Below are 23,368 nucleotides of genomic sequence, written 5' to 3' on the forward strand. Positions count from 1 at the left end.
AAAGTGCTATTAGTGTTTCAAAAGTGCTATTATTTATTATTGAATTTTGTTTCTTTTATAATTAAGAAACAATTCTCAATTATACATGCCAGAATTGAATGTCGAACGCTCTATCGGTTTATCTGTCTATAAGGGTTTTTTCAAACTAAAAGTTACTTATCTAATGAGCAAGTGGCATCCATCTAAAGCTGCATTACAAAGCATCGCGTGTGATTGCAGAAAAGCGCTGCTATTTTTTTTTAAGTCAGGCCGTCTAAGATGGTAACGGTCTAAGCTGTTAAACCTATATCCCTAATGGGTTTTCTCCCAACATCGTACCATAACGCTGAATCGCTCAGCAGTGTGTCATTTTCGGTAGGGTAGTAACTAGCCATGGCCGAAGCCTCCCACTAGTTCAGACCAGACGAAATTCAGCACTCGAACCCGGGGCCTCAAGCTTAAAAAGACAGCGCTCACCACTGCGCTATGGAGGTCGTCAAAATGAAACAGCGCTTATTTTTGCTACCTACAGCTGACCGTTTACCGATTTCAAACGTAATTACTAAAACGCGTCTAGCACAGTTTTGTTTTCCTTCTTTTCTTTGCATCACTTTTTATACTGTATCCATATTCTTATTAATATTACAAAAGCGAAAGTGTGACCAGATCAGACCAGAGAAAATTTAGAAAATATAAATTCCTTAATTACCCCTGCCGGAAATCGAACGTCGGACCTCCCGTTAAAACCACAGCGTTCACCGTTGCACCAGGAATGTATAAAAGCTTCTAAAAAGGGTAAAATAACTAAGCATGGATATGTCGTGGGGAGTGCTGTAAACTGATAAAGTAATAAAAATCTAACGACAGCTCATTTACATATTTAATATCTACATTATTACAATTCGTTATTTTTTCTAAAAAGAAACGCGCGAATACAATTCAACTTAATATAAAATAGATGTTAATTTGCTAAAATTTTAAAACGAAATCATACATAAAATATACAAATAATCATTTAATAGAATTTAAAATCTTCTGGTTTGACTGCACAAGAAACACCAATTTTATCCACCGTGAAGGCTCCGTCTAAAACAAAAAGAAGCATTATGAAATACAAAAAAAAACATTGTTCACAAAATTAAATTTAAAATCCCCTGATACATAAATGTACTAAAAGTTACATATTCTTTTTATTAAATCCCAGGTAACAATCATCCCTCCACTTTAATTACGCCGACTTAGCAATGGCAGTGGCAGTGGGCGTGGCAGTTGGGAAGGCTGTGGGTGAGTCAGTGCGTGTGGCTATGGGTGCGGCTGTGGGTGCGGCTGTGGGTGTGGCAGTCTGTCTGGCTATGGTTGCAGCTGTGGGTGCGGCTGTGGGTGTAGCTGTGGGTGTGGCTGTGGGTGTGGCTGTGGCGGTGGCGGTACGTACATATTTTTTTGTGAATGGTTTTCTGTGTCTGGGTGTTTATCTGTATATTATAAGTATTTATGTATATTATTCATAAAATATTCATCAGTCAACTCATTACCCGTAATAAGCTACTCTTAGCTAGATGGCGAAGTGTGTATTTTAAAAATAATATATCATTTATAATGTTATAATTGAAGGGTCTTAGTTAGCTGTTAACCAAAAGTATATAAAAAACGATTACCCAATGGGAACCACTGCTTCGTAGGTATTCCAGATTCAAGTCTCATTGCAGCAATGGCTGCCCTCAATGCAAAGGCGACTACGATTCCCATACAAGTTGCTGGTTCGCCAACTCCTAGATCATAAAAATTTGGTTAATATATTTTGACAGTACCGAGGTTGTATGGCGAATATCATACACCATTCTTAATTCATCATCTTCAACATCTCAACCGATCTTTTTAGTTTAATCTAACCTTTTTTTGAACATTGATTGAAACCAAAGATGGTCCACTGCTCGACAGGGGGGTAGTATGGGTAGTTTGTTGAGTCTTCCACATTCTCCTATCTACATTCTTATCTTGTCTCCCTACCTATATTAATTATTTTGCATCGTTTGGTGACGACAGAAAGAGACGGCAGGTAGAATACAATAAATGTCACCAATCCTCCTCTTCCCGCGTGGGTCCTAAAAGGCAGAGCCAAAGTCCTAAATGCTCCAGTGATGCTATGACTATCTACTGCGATCATCAACCCGTCTTCCTAGCGCGGTAATAAAGGTTAAAATCTCACGTTGGGAGAGGACTTTAGTCCTACAATGGCAGTCCACTGTTGAACTAAAGGTATTGAAAGGACAATTATTGATTGATAGATTAAATTTTTCCTGTTATTGACTCAAACGCACTTTATTTTGTAATCGTTTTGTACTTTTAATGTTCCTAAGTGATAAATTCCTGATTAATTCATAATTTTCATTTTTAATTACCTTTCGCTCCAAGAATAAGTTCGGTACTAAAAGATCCTTTCCTAAAGTAAACCCGGAAGTCTTGAGGAATATCTCTAGCTTGAGGCACCCAGTAATCCCAAGTTCGATTGGTCAGCAATTCGCCATTATTAGGGTCATAGACTAAATTTTCATAAGTCCAATAACCACATCCCATGATGAAACCACCTTCGACCTAAAAGAAGCAAACTTAACAATTTAAACTTTGCAATTTATGCGACGACAGTATTAAAGTAAATTGAACCTATTTTAATTCTGGTATTATAACATGAAAATCCATTTTTTGGATAACAATGTTGCTAAAATTATTTTGGATCGTATTCGGTGCACATCTGTTCTGTTAATTTATGCCACAGTATAGTACATATTATAGATACGGTGTATGGGTGGTAGTTCAAAAACTACTAAAAAAATATAATTTGAATTATACTATTTCGGTGGTAGAATCACTACAAACAGACAGACTTGACGTTTCAAAAGTGCTTATATTAGGCCTACTTGAAATAAATGAATTTTGAATTTTGAATTTTGAATTTTGAAGCATAACCAACCGAATATAAGAAATCACGCTAATCAGATCTGGCGAATTATAAAGTACCAATTTGGTACAAGGTGTAACAAAAGCAAAATAATAAGCAAAGAAGAAAATTAAATTACGATGAAATCGGGATTCAAAACGTACCTATCAGAAAACCTCAGTTTTTATCTGAAGACTTTAGAAGAACAAAGTTTTAGTATTCAACTTACTTGACCAACGTCAATTTCAGGGTTGACGCTTCGTCCAGCGTCTTCTAGTATATCGGCTCTAATGAATTGCCATTCTCCAGTAAGACCATCAATTTCAACTTCAGCTAGAGCTATTCCGTAAATTTGGAAGTTCTGAACATCTTTCGAACTAACCATACTGTGAACTTGTAAGTCGATCTCCATTTCATATGCTTTTTTGATCAATTCTTCCCATGTAGGATTACTCAACTGACTTCTGACTGGCTCCAATCTTTTGAGCAATTCTTCACAACATCTTCGAATCCCTATGCTAACATTTTGCGATGTTAAACTGCCACCAGATGGGAAGCCGTTTGGAGCAGTAAAAGTATCGTTTGGTTTAATTTGTACTTTTTCCAAAGGTATTTTGAGAAAATACGCACATATTTGAGTAGCTTTGGTATTAACACCCTGACCCATTTCAGCTCCAGCGTGTGTAATTGCTACTGTACCATCATCACTATAAACAGACATGTTAACTTCAAAAATTTGATAACCAAAAGGCGTCCATCTTAGGAAACTAGGTCTTAAACCACGCTTCTTCCATCTATTAATTGAATTGAATTTTTCAACTGCTGCTTTCCTCTCAGCGTACTGAGAGTTTGTTTTCAATGTTTCAGCCATTTCTTGCAAATCACTGTGATTCACTGTATCTAAGTTAGCTAGACGAACGTCAAATGGATCCAAGTTTAATTCGTAACATATTCTTTCGAGTATCACTTCAGCCATTGCTATGTTTTCTAACGAACCTAATCGAGATACAATCAAAAATTAATAAAATATTTGGTAAATTAAACACGAAATATATAAAACGTAAAAGAATACAGAAAATAAAACTTTAGATATAGAAAGGTGTCATTATAACTGCCGTTAATCTATTTTAGGCAGACTTTGTTATAAAGATCCGCGTTAAGAGAGTTTTGAAAGTTAAAAAAGAGATTCAAAAGACCTTAAAAAAATTGTACAATTTTGTGAACCAGGAACTGACTGCTTACTTGGTGCTGCAGGCAAGATAGTCCGCAATACTCATAGCCGCAATATTAAAGAAAATGTTTACAATTACACATACGTATTTTGCGATGTATATGTACCTACCCAATAACTATAACCTATAAATATTATACATCTAATAACTTGTGAATTTGTATTTTGCAGTTGCTATGTGTTCAATATGTAATTAATTTAATTAATTAATTAACTAACTCAGATTATTATTGTTCTAGATATTTTAAATATTTTAATGTCTTAACGAATTGTACACATATATTTAATTATTCATGAAAGCTTATTCGTATAAAATATCTTACCTGGAGATCTGCACCAAGTGTTAGATGGAGTATCAGTTATTGCATTATAAGCTTTGTAATTCCATGTGTCCATATTGTAGCAATTATTAAATGCGTCAAAGCCTAGCATAACCAGAAGTTCGTTGGCAATGTAACCATTGTCGATGTATAATTCACAGTTGACATATTGAATCACTCCTTTTTTGTTTACTCTTATCTGTTAACAAATAACTATGATATCACTATTGTCGAGGAAGATATATCTAGTATACCTAATACTATTTAAAGTCTAGTAACCTAGTAAATAAGTCAAGGTTAAAATAAGGAAAAGGAACCAAATAAGGAAATGCCACGAGAGGAAAGTAACATTATAAAAGATATCTAATCAGAAAACGCCAGAAAATCTTAATATTTCTAAATTGCATATAATACACCTACGACCTAGGACCGATATACTTGTACGAGATTTACTAAATATGCATAAAAGACTCTTGAGTCCCGTTAACATGTTCTAAATTCACTTAAAATACACTTGCGAGCTGTACACGAGACGTACTAAACTTACATAAAAGACATTTGCGACCCGTTATGTGAGACGTACTTAACTCGAATAAAATACACTTTTGACCCAAGACGTTCTAAACTTGCATAAAATAAACTTGCAACCTGTGTACGAGCTAAACTTGCGACCCAAGACATAATACACTTGCATTTCATCATTGCTATTTTATAACAGCTTATTATGTTTCGTGTTCAGGAATCATAATAAAATACACTTGCGATTCGAATACAAGACTTAGGTAGGTACTAAATTTGCATAAAAGACACGTGATACCCGTTATGTAAGTCTTACTAAGCTCGAATACGAAACATACTAAACTCGCATAAAACTCGCGACCCGTATACTAGACGTACTCGATTCGCATCAAATACACTTGCGAGCCGTATGCGAGATGTACTTCTATTAAAGATACTTACGGACCTTATACGAGACGTTATAGACTTGCATAAAAGTTTCTTGCGAACCGTATAAGAGACATATTAAAGTTACATAAAAAACACTTGCAACCCGCATGTGCAACGTGCTTCACTCGATTTAAAGATACTTTGGACCCGTACACGAGACGTACTAAACATGCATGCATGCATAAGACTTTTCCGACCCGCATACGAGAAATAACCGATTAGACCGCTACTGGCTCGTATGCCAAACTTATGGAAGGTCTAGCATCGCTAAGTTTTTCGTATCGTTGCCTCAACTTGCGCATCGTGGCTCCTATGAGATAACAATCCCCCTTCACTATTTTTCGTTATTTCTGTCTATTGCCTTACATCACGTTAATCTATTTTAAGTAACCGATAAATAAAAAACTCTGCGTGGAAGAAATGTGGATAACTGCTAGGAAAAAAAAATACCTCAAAGTCAGTGGAAGAAGGCTCCCTTTTCCCTACTGCTCTCATGTTGTTGGTAAGGGTTTGTATGAAGCGGCAAGGACGATTAAGTTTGTATGTGACCAAACTACAAGCTACTGACACTTGAGTGGCGCGTGATAATTTGTATCCAAAGCTGCCGCCAAGTCGGCGCACGTGGACGTCAAGCCTTATAACAAAAAGGTAAAGATAAATATATATCTATTTCTGATGGTCGGGTTAATTTAGTTTTTATTTATTTTCATTAGGCTACCAACAAATTTCATGTATTATAGATAGGATCAAGCTAGTCTTAGATTACTAATGACACATAATTTCACTTATATGTAGTCACAGCATGCACTGATTAGTATGTACGATAACTTAATTCAATACAAGAATTTACATGACAGATTTAAACTACCTCAACCACAGCACAAGTAACAATTAAAGACATATATATTTAATTATAATTTAAGCAGAAAGTCAAGAATTGTTAGTGCCTCGAAGAACACTCTAAGCCGCCGCGTCGTCGGTTGAAATGTTATTGTAATTTTAATTTAGATTGAAATCTAATCTAATTAAATTTTTATTTTTATTTGGTTTTAATAAAATTCTCAAACTGATTCGTTATTATGATAAATATTATTTAATAATTATTTAATAATTATCCTAGTACAATACTACTTTTTTTTAATAACTTCTCAATAAAATTGTCATGTTACAGACATGTTAATTTTACCATACCATTAGTTATTTTTTTCCTAAATTTGATTAAGATACGAAAGGTGGTTTTTTAGCTTTACTTTTTTAACCTCATCAATAGAATTGCAAGCTTTTTCTGACTTTACAAGATAAACTGCGGTGTTAACAATAGTGTAGTAAAATATAAATACCTGTTTTGATTTAACTTAAGCACTCTTTGCGCCATCGTTTGTACAGAATCAATATACTGAGTTGCAGAATTAATTCTTATTCCTTCTTCTGTCGGATGTGAAACGCACACCAATGTTTCCATACTAAAGTGGTACTGCCAATAAATTGTATTTTCACCTTTGATGACATTCGTCACTTCAGTTCCTGTTCTCGTCGCCACTTTTGAGTTGAAGAGAGTAGCTTTTGCTGGGTCCTTTTTAGCTTTTTTTATATCGATGACTGGTTTTTTCACTTTAATGTAAGTTACTTGAACTAAGGTGGCTGCTCTTTGCGCAATACTTTGTGATTCAGCGACCATTATTCCGTAGGGCTGATTAAAATATTTAACTTGTCCGTCGCACAGCAACTCCTCATTCGTTGAGTTAAACAGGTTTACTGCCGGTGTAAAGCTGTTAACACCAGGTATATCTGATGCTGTGTAGAACGCGATTACACCAGGTTCCTTCTACAAAATAACGCAAACAAAAAAGATATATATTATTATATGCTGATTGAAGTTATACTTTTTTTGGCGCGTTAGGGACCAATTAGTGTTAGAGTAAATTTTTACGACGCGCACACCGTCACAAAAAACTGACACCGAAGTTAGCTATAAGGTTTGACAGTGTACAATTTTAATTGTCAAACTGCTGCTTGGCGAAAGCAATGCTCATTTTTGTTTATATCTCTATAACTACTTTTTCTTTGCTGTACGATTAATGTATTCATTCATTCAGTGCTGCTTGGCGGCAGAAATAAGCAAGGTAGTACTTCCCCTAGAAGGTGAAGATAATAAACATCTAGGGGAATCACCCCTAGATGTTTATTATCTTCACCCAAGAAGCCGACTGACTTTCTTATTGTGTTAAGTACCAGTACAGCAACTAAGCTTTCGAACTATAATGTTTTAAAGATTTTAAACTAAGGATACCCCCGGGATAGGACCCGTCGGGACCACGATGTATCTAGAAATATTATCGTAGTATGTACCCGTTGAACTAGATTTAAGAAATGTATAATGTTTATTTACTATTTCAATGATTGCATTTGCGACTATTCTGAAAGTCCAATCCCCTTTCCTCAATTACCTTTATTTCATAAAAACGAAATCGCATAAATTAGACGGTAAACTTTTTTTTATACGTTAAATAACCCCTGAATTGACGAATATATGAAGAAAATCCCGCTCGACAATGTCGATATCAGAAGTTAAACACAGGGTGGAATTCAAATTTCATTTCACAGGCACTTTATAGCGTTCTTATATAAAGCGTTTATACATATATGTTTTCATAATTGTGAGGAGATGCTGATAATTACATTATTTAACTCAAACCTAAAGCTAGGAAGGTTCCAAAAGCACCCTGGTCTAATATCCCACAAGTCAGATAATATTTAGCTATGAAGTCAGTGCAATTCCTCTCCCAAGCTTTTTTAACTTTTATATAATACCTTCTTAATACTATAAAAGGATTTTTCTATAAACTTACTTTCTAAATAAACTTTGAAGTTGTTGAGAGTCATCTGATGGATTTCATTCAGTAAATTGTCTTAAAATAATATTTATTTGATGCTAACCTTAGTGATATGGATTCTTAAATGTAAAAAAATATCTTACCAAAGCTTTACTGGCGTCAATTTTATCAATAGTACCTAATGCAACTGTAGTCAAAGTGAACGCTGCAAATACTTCTCTTGGAAGCGTTGGTATATCTTCTGTGTATGTAGTTTCACCACCGCATTGGATCTAAAATTGAATTAAGTATATTATTAATGGAAGGAGCCATATAGTTATAATCTTGTACTAATATATACAGCTGAAGAGTTTGTTTGTTTAGTTGAACGCGATGATCTCAGGAACTACTATTCCGATTTGAAAAGTTCTTTCAGTGTTGGATAGCCCGTTTATTGGGGAAGGCTATATCTTCACGCTAAGACCAATAGGAGCATAACACCAATGTTTCAAAAAAAAAATCAGAGTTTTATTTTCCTTTTGAGAGCTTCTGCTGCATGCACTGCGTTAACCGATAAAGTTGCGATAAAATCTTGTATGACAAAGTTGTTCCCATTTAAAAGTGAGCGATAGCATGTGTCTATCTTTTAAGGCAGACTTTACGCGGATGAAGTCGCGAGGGGCCGCTTTTAATACTAATTAAAAGCAAACGAATCCTTAACCATATATACTTTAAAAATCCTTACTTATATTATAGATGAGAAAATGTGTTTGTTTATTTGTCCTTTCGTTACCTAATAATATCTAGTCGATTCGTTACTTAGTTTGCAGTTTTCATAGAGTTAGTTGAAGTGACGGAGAGTAACACAGGCTACTTGTTATGCCAGCTAAACTAATGGTTACCACGGGATTTCTTATTATGGGAATTATACTGTTTACCTTTACTGTTTCTTTTCCTGTGTGTTATACGTACAATTAAGTGTTTATTCTTCTTCTTAATAACCGCAATAAAAGCGGACGAAGGACGCGGGCAATAGCTAGTCTTCACATAATATAGGTAAAACAAAGTCATTCGCGCTGTTATGCTTAGATCTTTTAAGCTTCACAAAGGATTTCATTGAAGTGCCCAGCAATAGATAGAGTTATTAAAGAGGACGGTTACATAATATGTAGTAGGTATACATGCATATTATAATATATTGAAAAATATATTATAGACAAAAGCATGGATTAGTAATGTGATGTCGTAACAGACACATTTTGTGCGCTTACATTGCAAACGCTGGCTAAACTTAACTTAAAACACTCCAAACTGTCTCAGAGTACTTAGTATACAACGTGTGAACGAATTACGAAATACTGTTGGAGAGTGCATAAGTATATTTTATAATGAATCACCCTGTAAAACAAGCATATTTATTTTTCCATACAAACTAATTCAAAACATTTTAAATGTTTACTTATGACAACCCTATTGAAGATAAAAGACCGACACGCGCATAGTACCAACGCTACGCGACTCGTTCCCTTATAATTTTGATTAAATAAGTGGCAGAAGCCACTTGATTCTAATTTTTCATGTGATGTATATGACTTTTTGAAAACTATGGCTGTGTTTTACTCAAAAACTATTTGTGTTTCGGTTTCACAGATAAGTCTTAGATACAGTAAATAATTTGTACTCTAAAGCCTGTAAAGTAATACTTCTGTTTTCATTTACATGTTGTATACATTTACCCGTGCGAATCCGGGTTGTGTCGCTAGTAATGTTACAAATTCGTAAATGTGTGTGTACTTATGTTTTATTGTTGCTTTCTGAATTAATAATAAACTACTTACTAATGCTTCAAGTTTAGGTATGGGTTTATTTAGTGGCCATAGCGTAGGATTAGTCTCAAATATCTGTCGTCCATCTGACAGCGGTCTGGTCTCGTACAACTTGATAGCTCCAGATGCGAATTTAGGTCTGACCGTCATATTTCGTGGTATTAATGAAAGAAGACCCTGGAAATAATTATTCAAATTGATAAAACTGAGGTATTAGAACGACTGCAGCCACTAGGGGGTAGATCAGCACGGTTGTCTTTCAACAGGGACAAAAAGTACAGTACGATTCAAACGTAAATGCGCCCCTGGAGTTTGCGCACGACGCGACGTTGCGCACCACACACATTTTGGGTGTTCGGTGTAGCGGGTAGGGTAACAGCGCACGTCTGCTAACTTCACGCAGATGCATTTAAGTTTGAATCGTACTGTACCTACAGTATAAAGTATAGTTAGTTTGCTCAAATATTTGGCGCGTTTTAAAAGAAACCGCGGCCGGCTCACGCTTATCTCTACACGAATGTACCCACAAAGCAGGTAAATTCGTGTTCCGCGATTCGGAGAATTTTGTCAGTATTGTAATTGATGTCGAAAAAGAGGTGATGGATTTTCACATAGTTCCCAAAATCGCCTGTATGTGTACTGCAAACTATTTGGACGGATGAACAAACTTTGTGCATAAGGTGTGCACTTATTTTATTTATTTATACTCTTGACCCTTACTAATATTATGGGTATGAAAGTATGTTTGTTTATTTGTTTGTTCTTCCTTTGCGCCGTAACTGCTCAACCGGACAACTTGATTTTCGGCATAGAGTTAGTTGAAAAGACGGATAGTATGTGATAGAAGCAGACTTAACTATGCGGTATTCCATAATATATTATGAAAATTAAGCTTCATTTGCTACACTCCGCGAAAAGCAGCAGAATCTGTATGGTGTAATTTATAACTTCTTCAATTCTTATACTCCACACCAAACAGTTCGCACGTTTCGCTCCTAAATCAGGGCATCCTCAGAAGATGTTATAATAATTGTTGAGATAATTGATGAGTTGAGTTTTTTTTTATCCCAGGATAACAAACAGTTCCCACGCGGTTTGTAAAAATCCGTTATAAACGCGGATAAGATCACCGGGTACAGCTGGTTCGTAATAAAATTAAATATTGGCATTTTACCTTGTAAAACAATCCTAAAGCAACGTTCCGTCTATACTCGACCGGTGGATCTGGTAAGCTTTCCACCACCACCAGCTCGTTCTTCAATACATTAATAGCTCCTTGCAACGTTTCATTCCTGAAGAGGCTTTTGCCAGTCAAATATTTTTCAGTTTTCAGCGCTCTGATGAATGTTGGAGAAAGACACCCGTACACAATTCTACAGCCTATAACTCTGTTTGCTGGATCGAGTCTGTATATAAAACCTGCATGTACTAACGCATGAGCGTTTTGGGCTCTTGGCATTATCTGTAAAAGGTAATCATATTAAAGGCCCACTACTGGCCATTAGATTAGGCCGTAGGGCACCACGCTGGGACAGTGGCGATTGGTGGACTTTATACGCCTGTGAGAATATTATGGAGAAAACTTAGGCATGCAGGTTTCCTCAAGATATTTTCATTCGCCGTTGAAGAAAGTGATATTTTGATTGCCTGTCTTATGCACATAACTTAGAAATGTTAGAGCTGGGTTCGAACTCAGCCTCGCGAAAGTGAAGTCGATCCTACCCACTGGGCTATCACCGCTTCTTGAGCCAATTAAGAAATTTAAAATTTGCAAAATACAGGACAGTAAGTTAAGTACAAAAATCGAATTCAAATTAAAAATTTCTTTATTATAAACTTACATTTATAAAGCGTTCATACATATATGTTTACATAATTGTAAAGGGACGGTGATAACTTCGTTCGCCAACTTAAACCTAAAGCTATGAGGGTTCCAAGCACCCTGGTATAAGAAGAGCCTACAGCAAACTCAGCCGGGTTACTTAAAACGCAAATAACATAGAAATGTTAGAGCTGGATTCGAACTCGGCCCCCCGCAAGTGGAGCCGATCTCCTAACTTCTTAAAGTCCACTGAAGTCGGGTATAATATTATTTAATGGATCTTTTAAGGTGTCACGAAATCAAACGACCGATAATTAAAAGATCAAGGTTTTTCAATTCACTACAAGTTAGCCCTTGACAGTGTAAGTTGATAGTGAGTCAACCTGTTACGAGTAGGGCAGTTATATTAAATCCGAGTTCCTAATCATTTTTAGGAAATCGTACCGAAACGCTTATTCGCTTGGCGGAACTTCTTTGTCGGCAGGGTGTTAACCAGCCTCTAAGCCGAGAAAATAAGAAATTTAAAATTCCCAAATTGACCTGCTGGGATCGAACCTCCCATTAACCTCCCACAAACTCCATTTATAAGACTACAGCACTCACGTCGAGGCTACAGTATTTTTAGATTTTTTTATGATACTTCAAGAATAATGCTTTTAAAAAAAAAAAAATCAAGTGCAAAAAGGGCTTTCATATTTTACATTGTATAATAACTGTCACCAATCCGCACTAGGCAAGCGTGGTGGACTACGGCCTTAACCCCTCCTCATTGTGGGAGGATACCCTGCCCTGTGGCCGGTAATGGGTTGATATTATGATGATGATAGATGATATGACTTAATCAGTTAACCTTATGTATATATACGTTTCCTTCCAAACTACGGAAACCCCGTTGCGCGAGTCCGACTCGCCCTTTCCGTTTTTTTTTTTTAAATTTTAATAATACCAAAGTATTTAATTTTATAAATTATTGAGTAAAGCTTAGCTTTACAGTGCAGGCATTAGCAAAGCTGCCAACCTTGTACAACTGTAACTTTTCCTTTCTTTTAACATTTGAAACATATATGTTTGCCTTATTTATAGAATGCTGTTGTGTTTTTTACTATTGGGTCAAGACATTCTATTAGTTTTTTTTATTTCATTGGTTTTGAGTATAAGTATGCAATGATTTTACAACCTCAGTCGATAAAATACACTCTGTAGACCTCATATTGCAACATGGAGAAGTTTGAAAGACATACGACATCAAAAGAGTCGCGGGAAGCCGCTGGCAACAATGCGCCCAGAACCGTGGAGTTTGAAACGCCCTACAAAAGACTTCTATGTCCAGCATTGGACATAGAAGTCGAAGTTCAATCGGTTGAAGTGATGATGAAATATACTTCGACACTACACACAACGCCATCTAGCCCCAAAGTAAGCGTAGCTTGTGTTATGGTTACTAAGATAGCTGATTAATATTTTTATGAATATACACACATAACTACTTAATATTCAGATAAAAACCCAGACACTGAAAAAAAATCCTGTTCATCACATACACATTTTCCTATTTTGGAAATCGAGCCCACGGCCTTTGACTCACAAATCAGGGTCGCTGCCCACTGCGCCAAGCGGCTGGTACGAATTTCTTGATAGAAAAACCCAATACCTACTATTAATTGATCCGACCTGGGGATTGCACCCAGAATCTCGAAATCTGCATTCGAACACGCTTACGAGTAGACCAACGAGGCAGTTTTAATAAAATTAAACTATATAGTTAAGTAACGTAGAAGATATGCTTGTGATAAAAAGATGGTCTAATATCGACATTGATTCAATAATGAGCTGTTATAATGTTAACTGCGAGTTGTTTGCTTAATGTTAAATTAATTTAATACATTGTTAACAGTAATTAAACTAAATTACCTTGTAAGTTACTATTTTGTGGTCATTAGTAAGCGGTGGCATGAGCACATTAACTACTATTTTCCCCGTCATATCCTCTGCAAGGAAACCTTGCATGGTCAGGATTTTCCTTCTTCCCGGGGCTATCACTAAAACCAATAAATTAGAATCATTAACCTATCAATTAAAATTAGATGTATCTAATTATGACGCCTAAAATAAAATATAAATGAATATTCCGCATCCTTATTTTTATAAGTGTAAACACATGATTCATATGCATCATTCGTAAACCTTTTAACAGGTACAAGTATTTTGGTATGAAAGACTATTTAATTTTTTTTACTTTAATGGATTCATCTCCAATAAGTATTAAAAAAAAAATCTAGTGTGAGATTCTAGCCGTCCAAATCTGTGGTACAGGAACAAACAGACAAACTTACAATACATATAACATTTTTCGAAACCGACAGGATTTTAACCTGCGACTCTCTGGCAAACGCGACCTGAGAGAATACTGTCGGTTCCGAAAATATTTATATGTATTTTAAATTAATAAAATTGATAATTCCTCCAAATGTATGTAACAACACTAATAAAAATTATAAAACAGACCATAGTTTCAAAAGACTTTATAAAGTAGGTCTACTTAAAAAAATATATGTTATTTTAATCTTATGCCTGCTTTTCCAATAATCAAAATGGTTTCTAATTAGGACATATAATTATGACTGTATATTTACAGACTGTGTTTACAGATATAATCTTACGGATTTCTTAAAATATTGATACTTATTTTCTAGAAAAAAAAAACTCACTTATTGTTAACAGGGCACCCACAGTTTCAAGGAGAAGAAAAACATCCGATTTAAATTCACGATATGTATGCTTCAGCATCAAATTACCAGCTACAGTTCCGAGCTAAAACAATTTATAGAAATATAGTTATTTTCTCAGTATATGCTCGCGTAGTTGCTCTTATTGCATCGGTTTCAATAGCCTTACTACTATTGCTCAAAGCACTATTATTTTAATATTGTTTACTCCCTCATTTTTAAGTTTTTTTTTCAGCGCTTCCTCGCTATCACACCCGATGAGAAGTGATGATGCGGCCTAAGATTGAGCGCGCTTGTCTAGGAGATGCCTATTCACTCTTGATTTGAAGGAACCCATGTTATAGGTATCGGGGAAGACGGAAGCCGGAAGGCGTTCCAGATCTTTGCGGTGTGAATTAGGGACGAGGAAGCAAAACTCTTTGTACGAGTCCATTGGGTATCAACTACGTAACGCATTTCCTTACGATGCCTTGAACTTCGATGGTAGAAAAGTGAAGACAAATAAAACTGTCATTTAGAAGTAAAACCGCTAAAAGCGAGGGTAGTAGGACATGCGAGCGAAGCGAAGCTCTTAAGGAATCGTAATCTTTTAGGTGTGACATATAAAAAAGTAATTTTAAAATAACACTGCTGCTGCTTGTGAAATGCGAGCGAAACCAAGCTAGAATTATAAACTTAAAGTAAGCTAACTATGTAGAATGTAACTTACATTTCTTACTGCCACATGTGCAACCAAACTCAAATGTTCATTAAGCACATTCAGATAACCAAAATTATCGGTATTTCCTACAGTTGCAAAAATACTCATGAGCTCTGTAAGAGTATTTCCGGCGCCAATCACCAGATTTTGATCTATGGCGTAACTTTTCAATTCTGATACATAACTGACATCTATTAGTACTTTCGGATACTCCAATATTGGATATACACCTAAAACAAGGGACAAATCAAACTTACAGATATCGTTTGACCCTAGCTTCATTTGGCACTGATTTCTTCACACAAAAACAAAAGCACTATATATTATGAAAATAAAGCTTAATTTGCTAAACTCCGCGAAAAGCAGGGGAATTTGTATGGTTTAATTTATAATTTCTTCAATCCTTATACACCCAACCAAACAGATCTTCGGCGTGTTTCGCTCCGAAACCAGATCATCCTCAGGAGATGTTGAATTTATGTTTTCTTGACAATAATACATTGTAAAGTCAACTTTGAATCCTCAACTTTGATCCTCTAAACTCCTCTAAGCTCAACAAATAATTATCTAATAATAAAATATACATCACATAAGCATATTCTTTATCTGTCGTATTATTGGTGGAAGTCAGCACTCGTAAAATATGTATGGAAGTGTTTCAGTGCGTAGGTGTGCGTACGTGTGTGTGTGTGCGTTTTTTATAAACCTTAGTATTAATTAATAAATATGTAAAAGCAGTTTAGAAGTTTGTTTAAAAGAAAGTAAATGGTATTTTTACTTACCTTTGCCAGTGTTACCAGCCACAAGCATATAAGATTGGTATCCCTTGGCTTGCCAAATTACATAAATATCTGAGAGCGTATAAACTCTGAACCAATCTCTTTCGTCACTTAATCGTATATGCAACGGTTCACTTATAACTTCGTTCCGGGATACCATACACCAATCCCATTCATCACAACTACTCCCGGGACAGATTTCCCCTGATTTCTCACATATTTTCAAATCTTCTATATCCGGTAGATCCAACGAGTCCGGAGCATCTGATGCAAATTTTTTAAAGGCTTCGATAATAGGTCTGTACCCTGTACACCTACACACATTGCTAGCTAACGATTTCTCTATTTCGAGCATTGTTTGCTTTTTTGTTTTCATAAGACTGAAAAATAAATGAAAAGATCGTTTTGAACAAGTGTATAGTAATTATTATGTTTCACTTGACACTGACTTCAAAACTTATGAGTTTAAGTTTTGAAGTCAGAGCTCAGAGTCACTCAGCGGGCGATGGAGAGAGCTATGTTAGGAGTATCTCTACGTGATCAAATCAGAAATGAGGAGATCCGTAGAAGAACTAGAGTTACCGACAGCTTCAGCAGCAGCTTCAGCTTCGCAACTCGCTGAGCTACAGCGAGTTGCGAAGCTGAAGTGGCAATGGGCGGGGCACATAGCTCGGAGAACCGATGGACGTTGGGGTCTTAAGGTGCTGGAATGGCGACCCCGCACTGGTAAACGCAGCGTAGGTCGGCCCCAAACGAGGTGAACAGATGACATCAGGCGAGTAGCTGGGAGCCGTTGGAGGCAAGCGGCCCAGGACCGTGCATTGTGGAACTCCCTACAAAAGACCTATGTCCAGCAGTGGACGTCAATTGGTTGAGATGATGATGATGACTTCAAAACGTTGTACAAAATGTTTATTTATAATCTTTAAATCAGTTAGTTTGGTTCTATTATTAAAAACATGCTGAGGTAACCTGTAAGTGGGTTTATGCATCATAACGTGTTATTACTTTTCTAGCTTTTGCGAATAATTTTATAGGTACACTTTTTTACACTTGGAGGGAAAATAAAATTTTGACTTAGAACCTGCGACTCCCTGTCTGAGATTCGCGGCTTTGGCCGAGTTTGACAGAGAGTTGCAGGTTCAAATCCCTTTAGTTCCGAAATTAAAAAATAATTCAAAAGATTCAATTTACCTGTACATGTTCATAATCATCCCCGGAGAGCAATAGCCACATTGCGAGCCATTTGTCTCCGCGAGGGTGGTCTGCAGGGGATGATACCCGTCCAACCTGTTGCCCACTCCCTCGATGGTTTCTATGTTCCAATCCTGACATGATGTTATTGAGACCATGCACTAGAAATAAATAATAAGCGGTGTTAGCCTAGTGGTTCGGACTTCAACTTTATTTATTTATTTAAGCTCTTTTTTTGTACACCACTACACAGCAATATAAAGGACGAATAGGGAGAAACACAAAAACTGGAGTAGAATACAAGAGGCGGCCTTATCGCTTAAAAGCGATCTCTGCCAGGCAACCTTAGGATTAGGAGACAACAAGAGCGAGAACAAATAGGTGGTGTAAAATTATTATAAACCTACATTCTAATAACTACATACGAATACATAAACAAAATATACACAAATAAAAACATAAAATAAAATATAAATATATATACATATATATATTAATTAATTTATATTAATTTTATATTAATTTTATATTAATTATATATATATATATATATATATATATAACTTAACTATATATATATCTATATCTATATATATAACTTTCTGGGGCGCTGAGTTCCGAGTACCCGGCACGAACTTATAACTTTTGTTTCTTACGTGCATTTTGGGTAATTCAATATTAACTTGCCTTAACGGTGAAGGAAAACATCGTGAGGAAACCTGGATGCCTGAGATCTCTATAATGTTCTAAAAGACGTGTGAAGTCCACCAATCCGTACTAGGCCAGCGCGGAATACGGCTTAAACCTTTCTTCTTGTGGCAGGACACCCGTGCTCTGTAGTGGGCCGGTAATGGGTCGTTGACTTAAAATAATATTAACCTCTTAGTAATAACGCTGTAGAACGGTTGTTGTCATCAGATAAACAAATGTTTTTTTTTTATGATCAATAACTGATGCACCAATGCCATGTGGTGACCTGCTCTCCCGCGGGTGTCGTAAGTAGCGACTAAGGGAATCGAACGGAGAATGGGCAGCAGCTTTCTCTGTGCTACTGTTATCATCTACTGCGATCGCTAACCCATCTGCTCCGAAACCGGCGCATCCTCAGGAGACGTTGACTTTATAATGAATAATTGTTTAACAGCGAAACGTGCGTAATGTTCACTATATTGCCGAAGATCTGTTTGGGGTGGAGTATAAACATTGAAGAAACTATAAATAACACCATACAGATCCTCCTGCTTTTCGCGGAGTACAGCAAGTAAAACTTAATTTTCATAATAAATCATGGAATTCCGCAAAGGAACGCCTGCTTCTATCCAATATTCACACTGAGGCGCACAATTATTCAGAGGTACTTATTCAGAGCAAAAGTCGCATAACGAAAGTCTCTGAAACCATGTCCAAAAGGTAGTATGAACTCGAGAGTATGATTTCTTCCTGATTGTGACCAGATGACGTATAAATCATGGAAATGATTTTGAGATTCTGCTGGACTTCTTCTAATTTCTTCAACAGCTATTGAAGTTTATTGAACTGATAGAATACGCAGTAAATAACTCAAAATGGGAGCAAACATTAGCGTTTTATATTATGTTTGAACAAGTGACTAAAGACAAAGTTCATTAAATATTTTTATTATTCACGTTATGTGTATTACACGTTTACGCGCACATAAGTAAATACTGGATTATAAAAATATCAGGATCAGTCACGGGGATACAATTGTTGCCCAATTTTCGTATCTACGCACTCAATTTTATTTTTTAATACCTATTTAAATTGGAAACAATCTCTGGTGAGAGGCTTTGGTCATGTCTAGTTACCATCCTACCGACAAAGAGGTGCCGTGAAGCGATATAGTGTTCCGGTACGATACCGCACAGAAACCGATAAGAGTTTATTATAGCTGCCATAGTCTCTAACAGGTTAGCCAGTTACCATCTTAGACTGCATCAGTACTTACCACCAGGTGAGATTGCAGTGGGCTTTTAGTGCCGTTGCATATAACTTATGCAAAACTATTTTGCATAAGTTATATGGATAAAAGAATTGATTACAGTCTGATGTGGCGTAATGAAATGATAAAGCACTACAATCATAGTGTGATTTTGCTTTATTTGTAGGAGGCTGCACACTTTCACTTCCTGTATATGCTGACAGGCATATTTTATTGTTAAAAATAGTTTTTTGAGTAAAACACAGGCTATCCTCACATGTGTAACGTAGTAAACAATACTGTATACACTATACACACTATTACGTATGGACTACGCTTAGTACATATTGCGTGGCGAAGCGTCGCCACGGCCTGTATCGCCACGCCAACGATCAGTTTTACCCTCACCTATTCCTAGATGTTTCACACCAAAAAAATTCATTAGTTGATATTACGAGTAATGAAGTATGAGCGAAATATTATATTCTATGAGTCATACTCACAGAATTGACTCCTTGGGGGGCGTCTCCGGGGCACTTCGCAGCGCTGACGATGCAGGCGCCACATCCACCTTCCAGGCACATATACTTAGTCCCGCGGAGATTCATCGTATCACGGAGGTACTTCAGCAAAGTGGTTGTTGAACTGACTTCAGAACCAACTAGAAAGAAGCAGAGAATACAGTTTAACCGAGAGATTCCAAGAGAGACTCCGAAGAGATGTTTACAAGTGTAAACACAGGCTCACTCCCTGTTCCCTCACTCTCATAGTTCGATAGGACGGCAGCTCTGATACGACCGGAGAGGAATAAGGCCCAGGACCGACAATTTTACGTGCTCTCCAAGCCACGGGGCAATTTCTTAACAGCGGAACCCACCTACTTTTGCCTACCTTCTTGGCGCAGTGTAGATTTAAGTGGGAGGCCCCGGGTTCAATCCCCGGCAGGGGAAACTTGGGAAATTATAATTTCTGAATTTTCTCTGGTCTGGTCTGGTGGGATGCTTCTGCCGTGGCTAGTTACCACCCCACCGACAAGACAAGGGCTAACTTGTTTTGGAATTTAAAAAAAACTATTCAGTGGCCCGACCCGGGAAAGAACCCAGGTTAGCATGATCCGTAGTAGAACATGCTAACCCAACGACCATCGAGGCAGTTAAACCACAGTATAAACAAGAGTTAGGTGATAGCCTAGTAGTACATAAGGACCGAAGATGACCGGAGTTATGTGTGTGTGACACGGCATATCGACAATTGCTTAGCTTAAGGATATACTTAAACTTTATTATTTAGATTACCGATAAGGTGGTAGTTAGATTACAGCACATTGCCTGTTTATCGGTATTTACAGGATATACTTTCGTTAACCGAAGTTCTTCGTCGCTATTTTACCACGGAACAGCGAGGCTCCAAGCGTTTTTTTATTTATTTATTTATACTCTTTATTTGTACACCACTCAGAATAACGAAAAAAAGAACAAACTTGAAGAATGAAGCAGGATGCAATAGCGGCCTTATCGCTAAGTAGCGATCTCTGTCAGGCAACCTTGGGATTAGGAAAACTAAAAAAGCGTTGGCATTTTTAATCGAATTCAAAAAGACCTAAGTTATCAATTCGGTTTTTTTTAAGTTCGGGTATTAATACGTCTTATATTACATATTTAAATGCCTTTTAAAACTATTTGAACGATGATGATGTTGAAAATTATGTTGGAAAAGTCAGTGGCAAGTACTGAGTTTCTTCCGGGCTTCTTCTCGGCAGAATATGCATCCGAAAGACTAATATAGAGTACGACTACTTCAAATAAATAAAATTTAAATTTAAAAATTCTTAATACAAAAATACATATAAAGCTTATCTTCAAAATCAGAAAACTAACAACACGATTAAAATCTGGACTTTTTCCACTATGGTAATGATTCTGTTATGAATACATTAATATTAAAATTGCAGCATACTCCAAACAAAAATAACATACACGACTGTATAAAAAATCACAATAAAGCATATTTGGTGTGCGTACAGTGAAATCTGGTTTTATATACACCGGATTTATATTGTGGCCTTATCAAATACATAATCTACACCTTATTTATTTGGGAATTAGAGCATAAACCCACCACGATGCTTAATGCTACGCACATTAGCAAATGGGTGGGATATAACTATTATTATCAGACGATTATTAGAAATAATTACCGGTACATACTGCAGGAGCCCTATGGTGTTTGTTGAGGACCTATAGTTTTTTTAAAATTCTAATTTCAAATTCATAAGATCCTTTATTCATGTAGGCCTATCGCAGGCACTTATGAAGCTTTTATACATATATGTTTATTGTTTACTTAATTGTGAAATGGTGATAACTTCGTTCGACTACTGAAACCTGAAGCTACGAGGGTTCCAAACGCGCCCTGGTCGAAGAAGAGCCCACAACAAACTTAGCCAATACACACCTTGTTAGTGTTTTATTTTAACTTCTTTAAATGTATCCTTTAATGACTATCTTGGGCCTATTTTTTTATAAACTCAATTCCTGTATCTCTGACCGATTTCGGCCACGGTGGTGAGATTTTCCAACTTCCTTATAGATATTATAGTATAAAAGTGTGTACGCAGACACCGATGTTCTCTCTATTCCCTCACTCTCATCTCCCCATTGGACAGCAGCCATACGACCGCAAAGAGATCGAGCGTAGGACTGACAGCTCAACGTGCTCTCCGGGCCACGGGAGTGAAACACCATAGGCCACCATAGGCATTTCCTTCTATAGGCCATAACTAAGCAACTACTAAAATTTTTGGCATGGATTTAGTTACAAGAAGTTAACGTAGGATACTTATACGAAGGAAACAAACAGTTCCCATGGGATTTGTAAAAGACCGTTACTAATGCGGGCAAGAAATCCTACTAATTTTATAAATTTGAAAGCGTGGATGTTTCTTACTCAATCACGCAAAACGGCTGAACGGATTTGGATGAACTTTAGCATGCATGTAACCTTTGACATGGAAAAGAAAATAGGCTACCTTTTATTCCGATTCCTTAAGTAGTTCCCGAGGGAAAAATTTAAAATTGTTTACGAGCTAAGTAAGCCGCGGGCGGATAGCTTTAAAATTTAGTATGCATGTAGCCTGTGCAATGGAAAAGGACATGTACTTTCTGTACCGATCTCGCAAATAGTTACCGTTCCCGTAATATTAAAAATTGTCAACGAGCGAAGTTTTAGACCCAATTCGTCCAGGCAGACAAAGTCGCGGGCAGAAGCTTGTAGTATTATAAATGCGAATGTATGTTTGTCTGTCCTTCCTTCACGCTCAAAGGAACCAATCAGTTTGATTTTTAGTTATAAGCATAGAAAGGACGGAGAGTAACAGGCCATAATATATTATCCCACAAAAAAAAAATGCCGATGGATTTATAAAAAAAATATTTACAAACGCAGAACCCCGCCAACAGCTAGTAGTGATATAAAATTTTAAATATGTACATACCCGAATGGTTGGCTCCGTTAACTCGAAATGTTACTTTGCTCATGACCGCAGCCCGTAAATGTGAGACACTCACTGAGACGGTATTAATTTTTATTTTAACTGGGACATGGCGTGCTACTTAGTTCACACATACGTATTTAATGCTATCTTCATCATAGTCGTTCTATTACTGTCCCATGCTGGGAAGGCCACCTCCCATAGTCCCTTACCAAAGAAGTCTATATAAACAAAAAGTGGATATAAACAGTCGATTTACAAGAAATGGTCATAAATTTGTGTCATCTGCAAAAGGTACACAACCCATTCGTGGAATTGAGTATACGCTTTTATAATATGATTCCTAAGGTAATTTTGTACCTACCAATGCATAAGTCTGAAGAATATACACACACATTTATTACAGCGAGGTTACTATACAATTGATGAATTTCTTAATGATAAGGTTGCTTGCAAGTATCCGGCTCCGCTTTCATCTCTCACATTAAGATAGAATATGGAATAGTTAAATGTAAACAGTTGATGTTGAAAAAAAGTAACTGCTGAGTTTCTTGCCGGCTTCTTCTCGGTAGAATCTTCCTTTCAAACTAGTGATACAGTCACTAAAAACATACCGACTTGACGTTTCAAATGTTATTTTAGGCCTACTTGAAATAAATGAAATTT

At 36.5% G+C, this 23,368-nt stretch overlaps 1 protein-coding gene across 1 annotated transcript; it reads right to left on the reverse strand.

Moving 5' to 3' along the window:
- Positions 1-994: 994 nt before the first annotated feature.
- Positions 995-22,778, reverse strand: LOC120631673 (probable aldehyde oxidase gad-3). The gene is made up of 17 exons (XM_039901341.1): positions 22,706-22,778; positions 19,716-19,873; positions 17,274-17,434; positions 16,083-16,459; positions 15,310-15,530; positions 14,583-14,685; positions 13,786-13,913; positions 11,227-11,514; positions 10,065-10,229; positions 8,391-8,519; positions 6,754-7,238; positions 5,864-6,047; positions 4,469-4,664; positions 3,144-3,910; positions 2,379-2,571; positions 1,635-1,748; positions 995-1,065 (listed from the first exon to the last, which is right to left on the reverse strand). Exons 1-17 carry the CDS (start codon positions 22,746-22,748, stop codon positions 995-997), a joined length of 3,783 nt encoding a protein of 1,260 aa, XP_039757275.1. The 5' UTR covers positions 22,749-22,778.
- Between the last annotated feature and the right edge of the window lie 590 nt (positions 22,779-23,368).

Source organism: Pararge aegeria, chromosome 18 (genome assembly GCF_905163445.1).
Source record: "Pararge aegeria chromosome 18, ilParAegt1.1, whole genome shotgun sequence".
Taxonomy (NCBI): Eukaryota; Metazoa; Arthropoda; class Insecta; order Lepidoptera; family Nymphalidae; genus Pararge; species Pararge aegeria.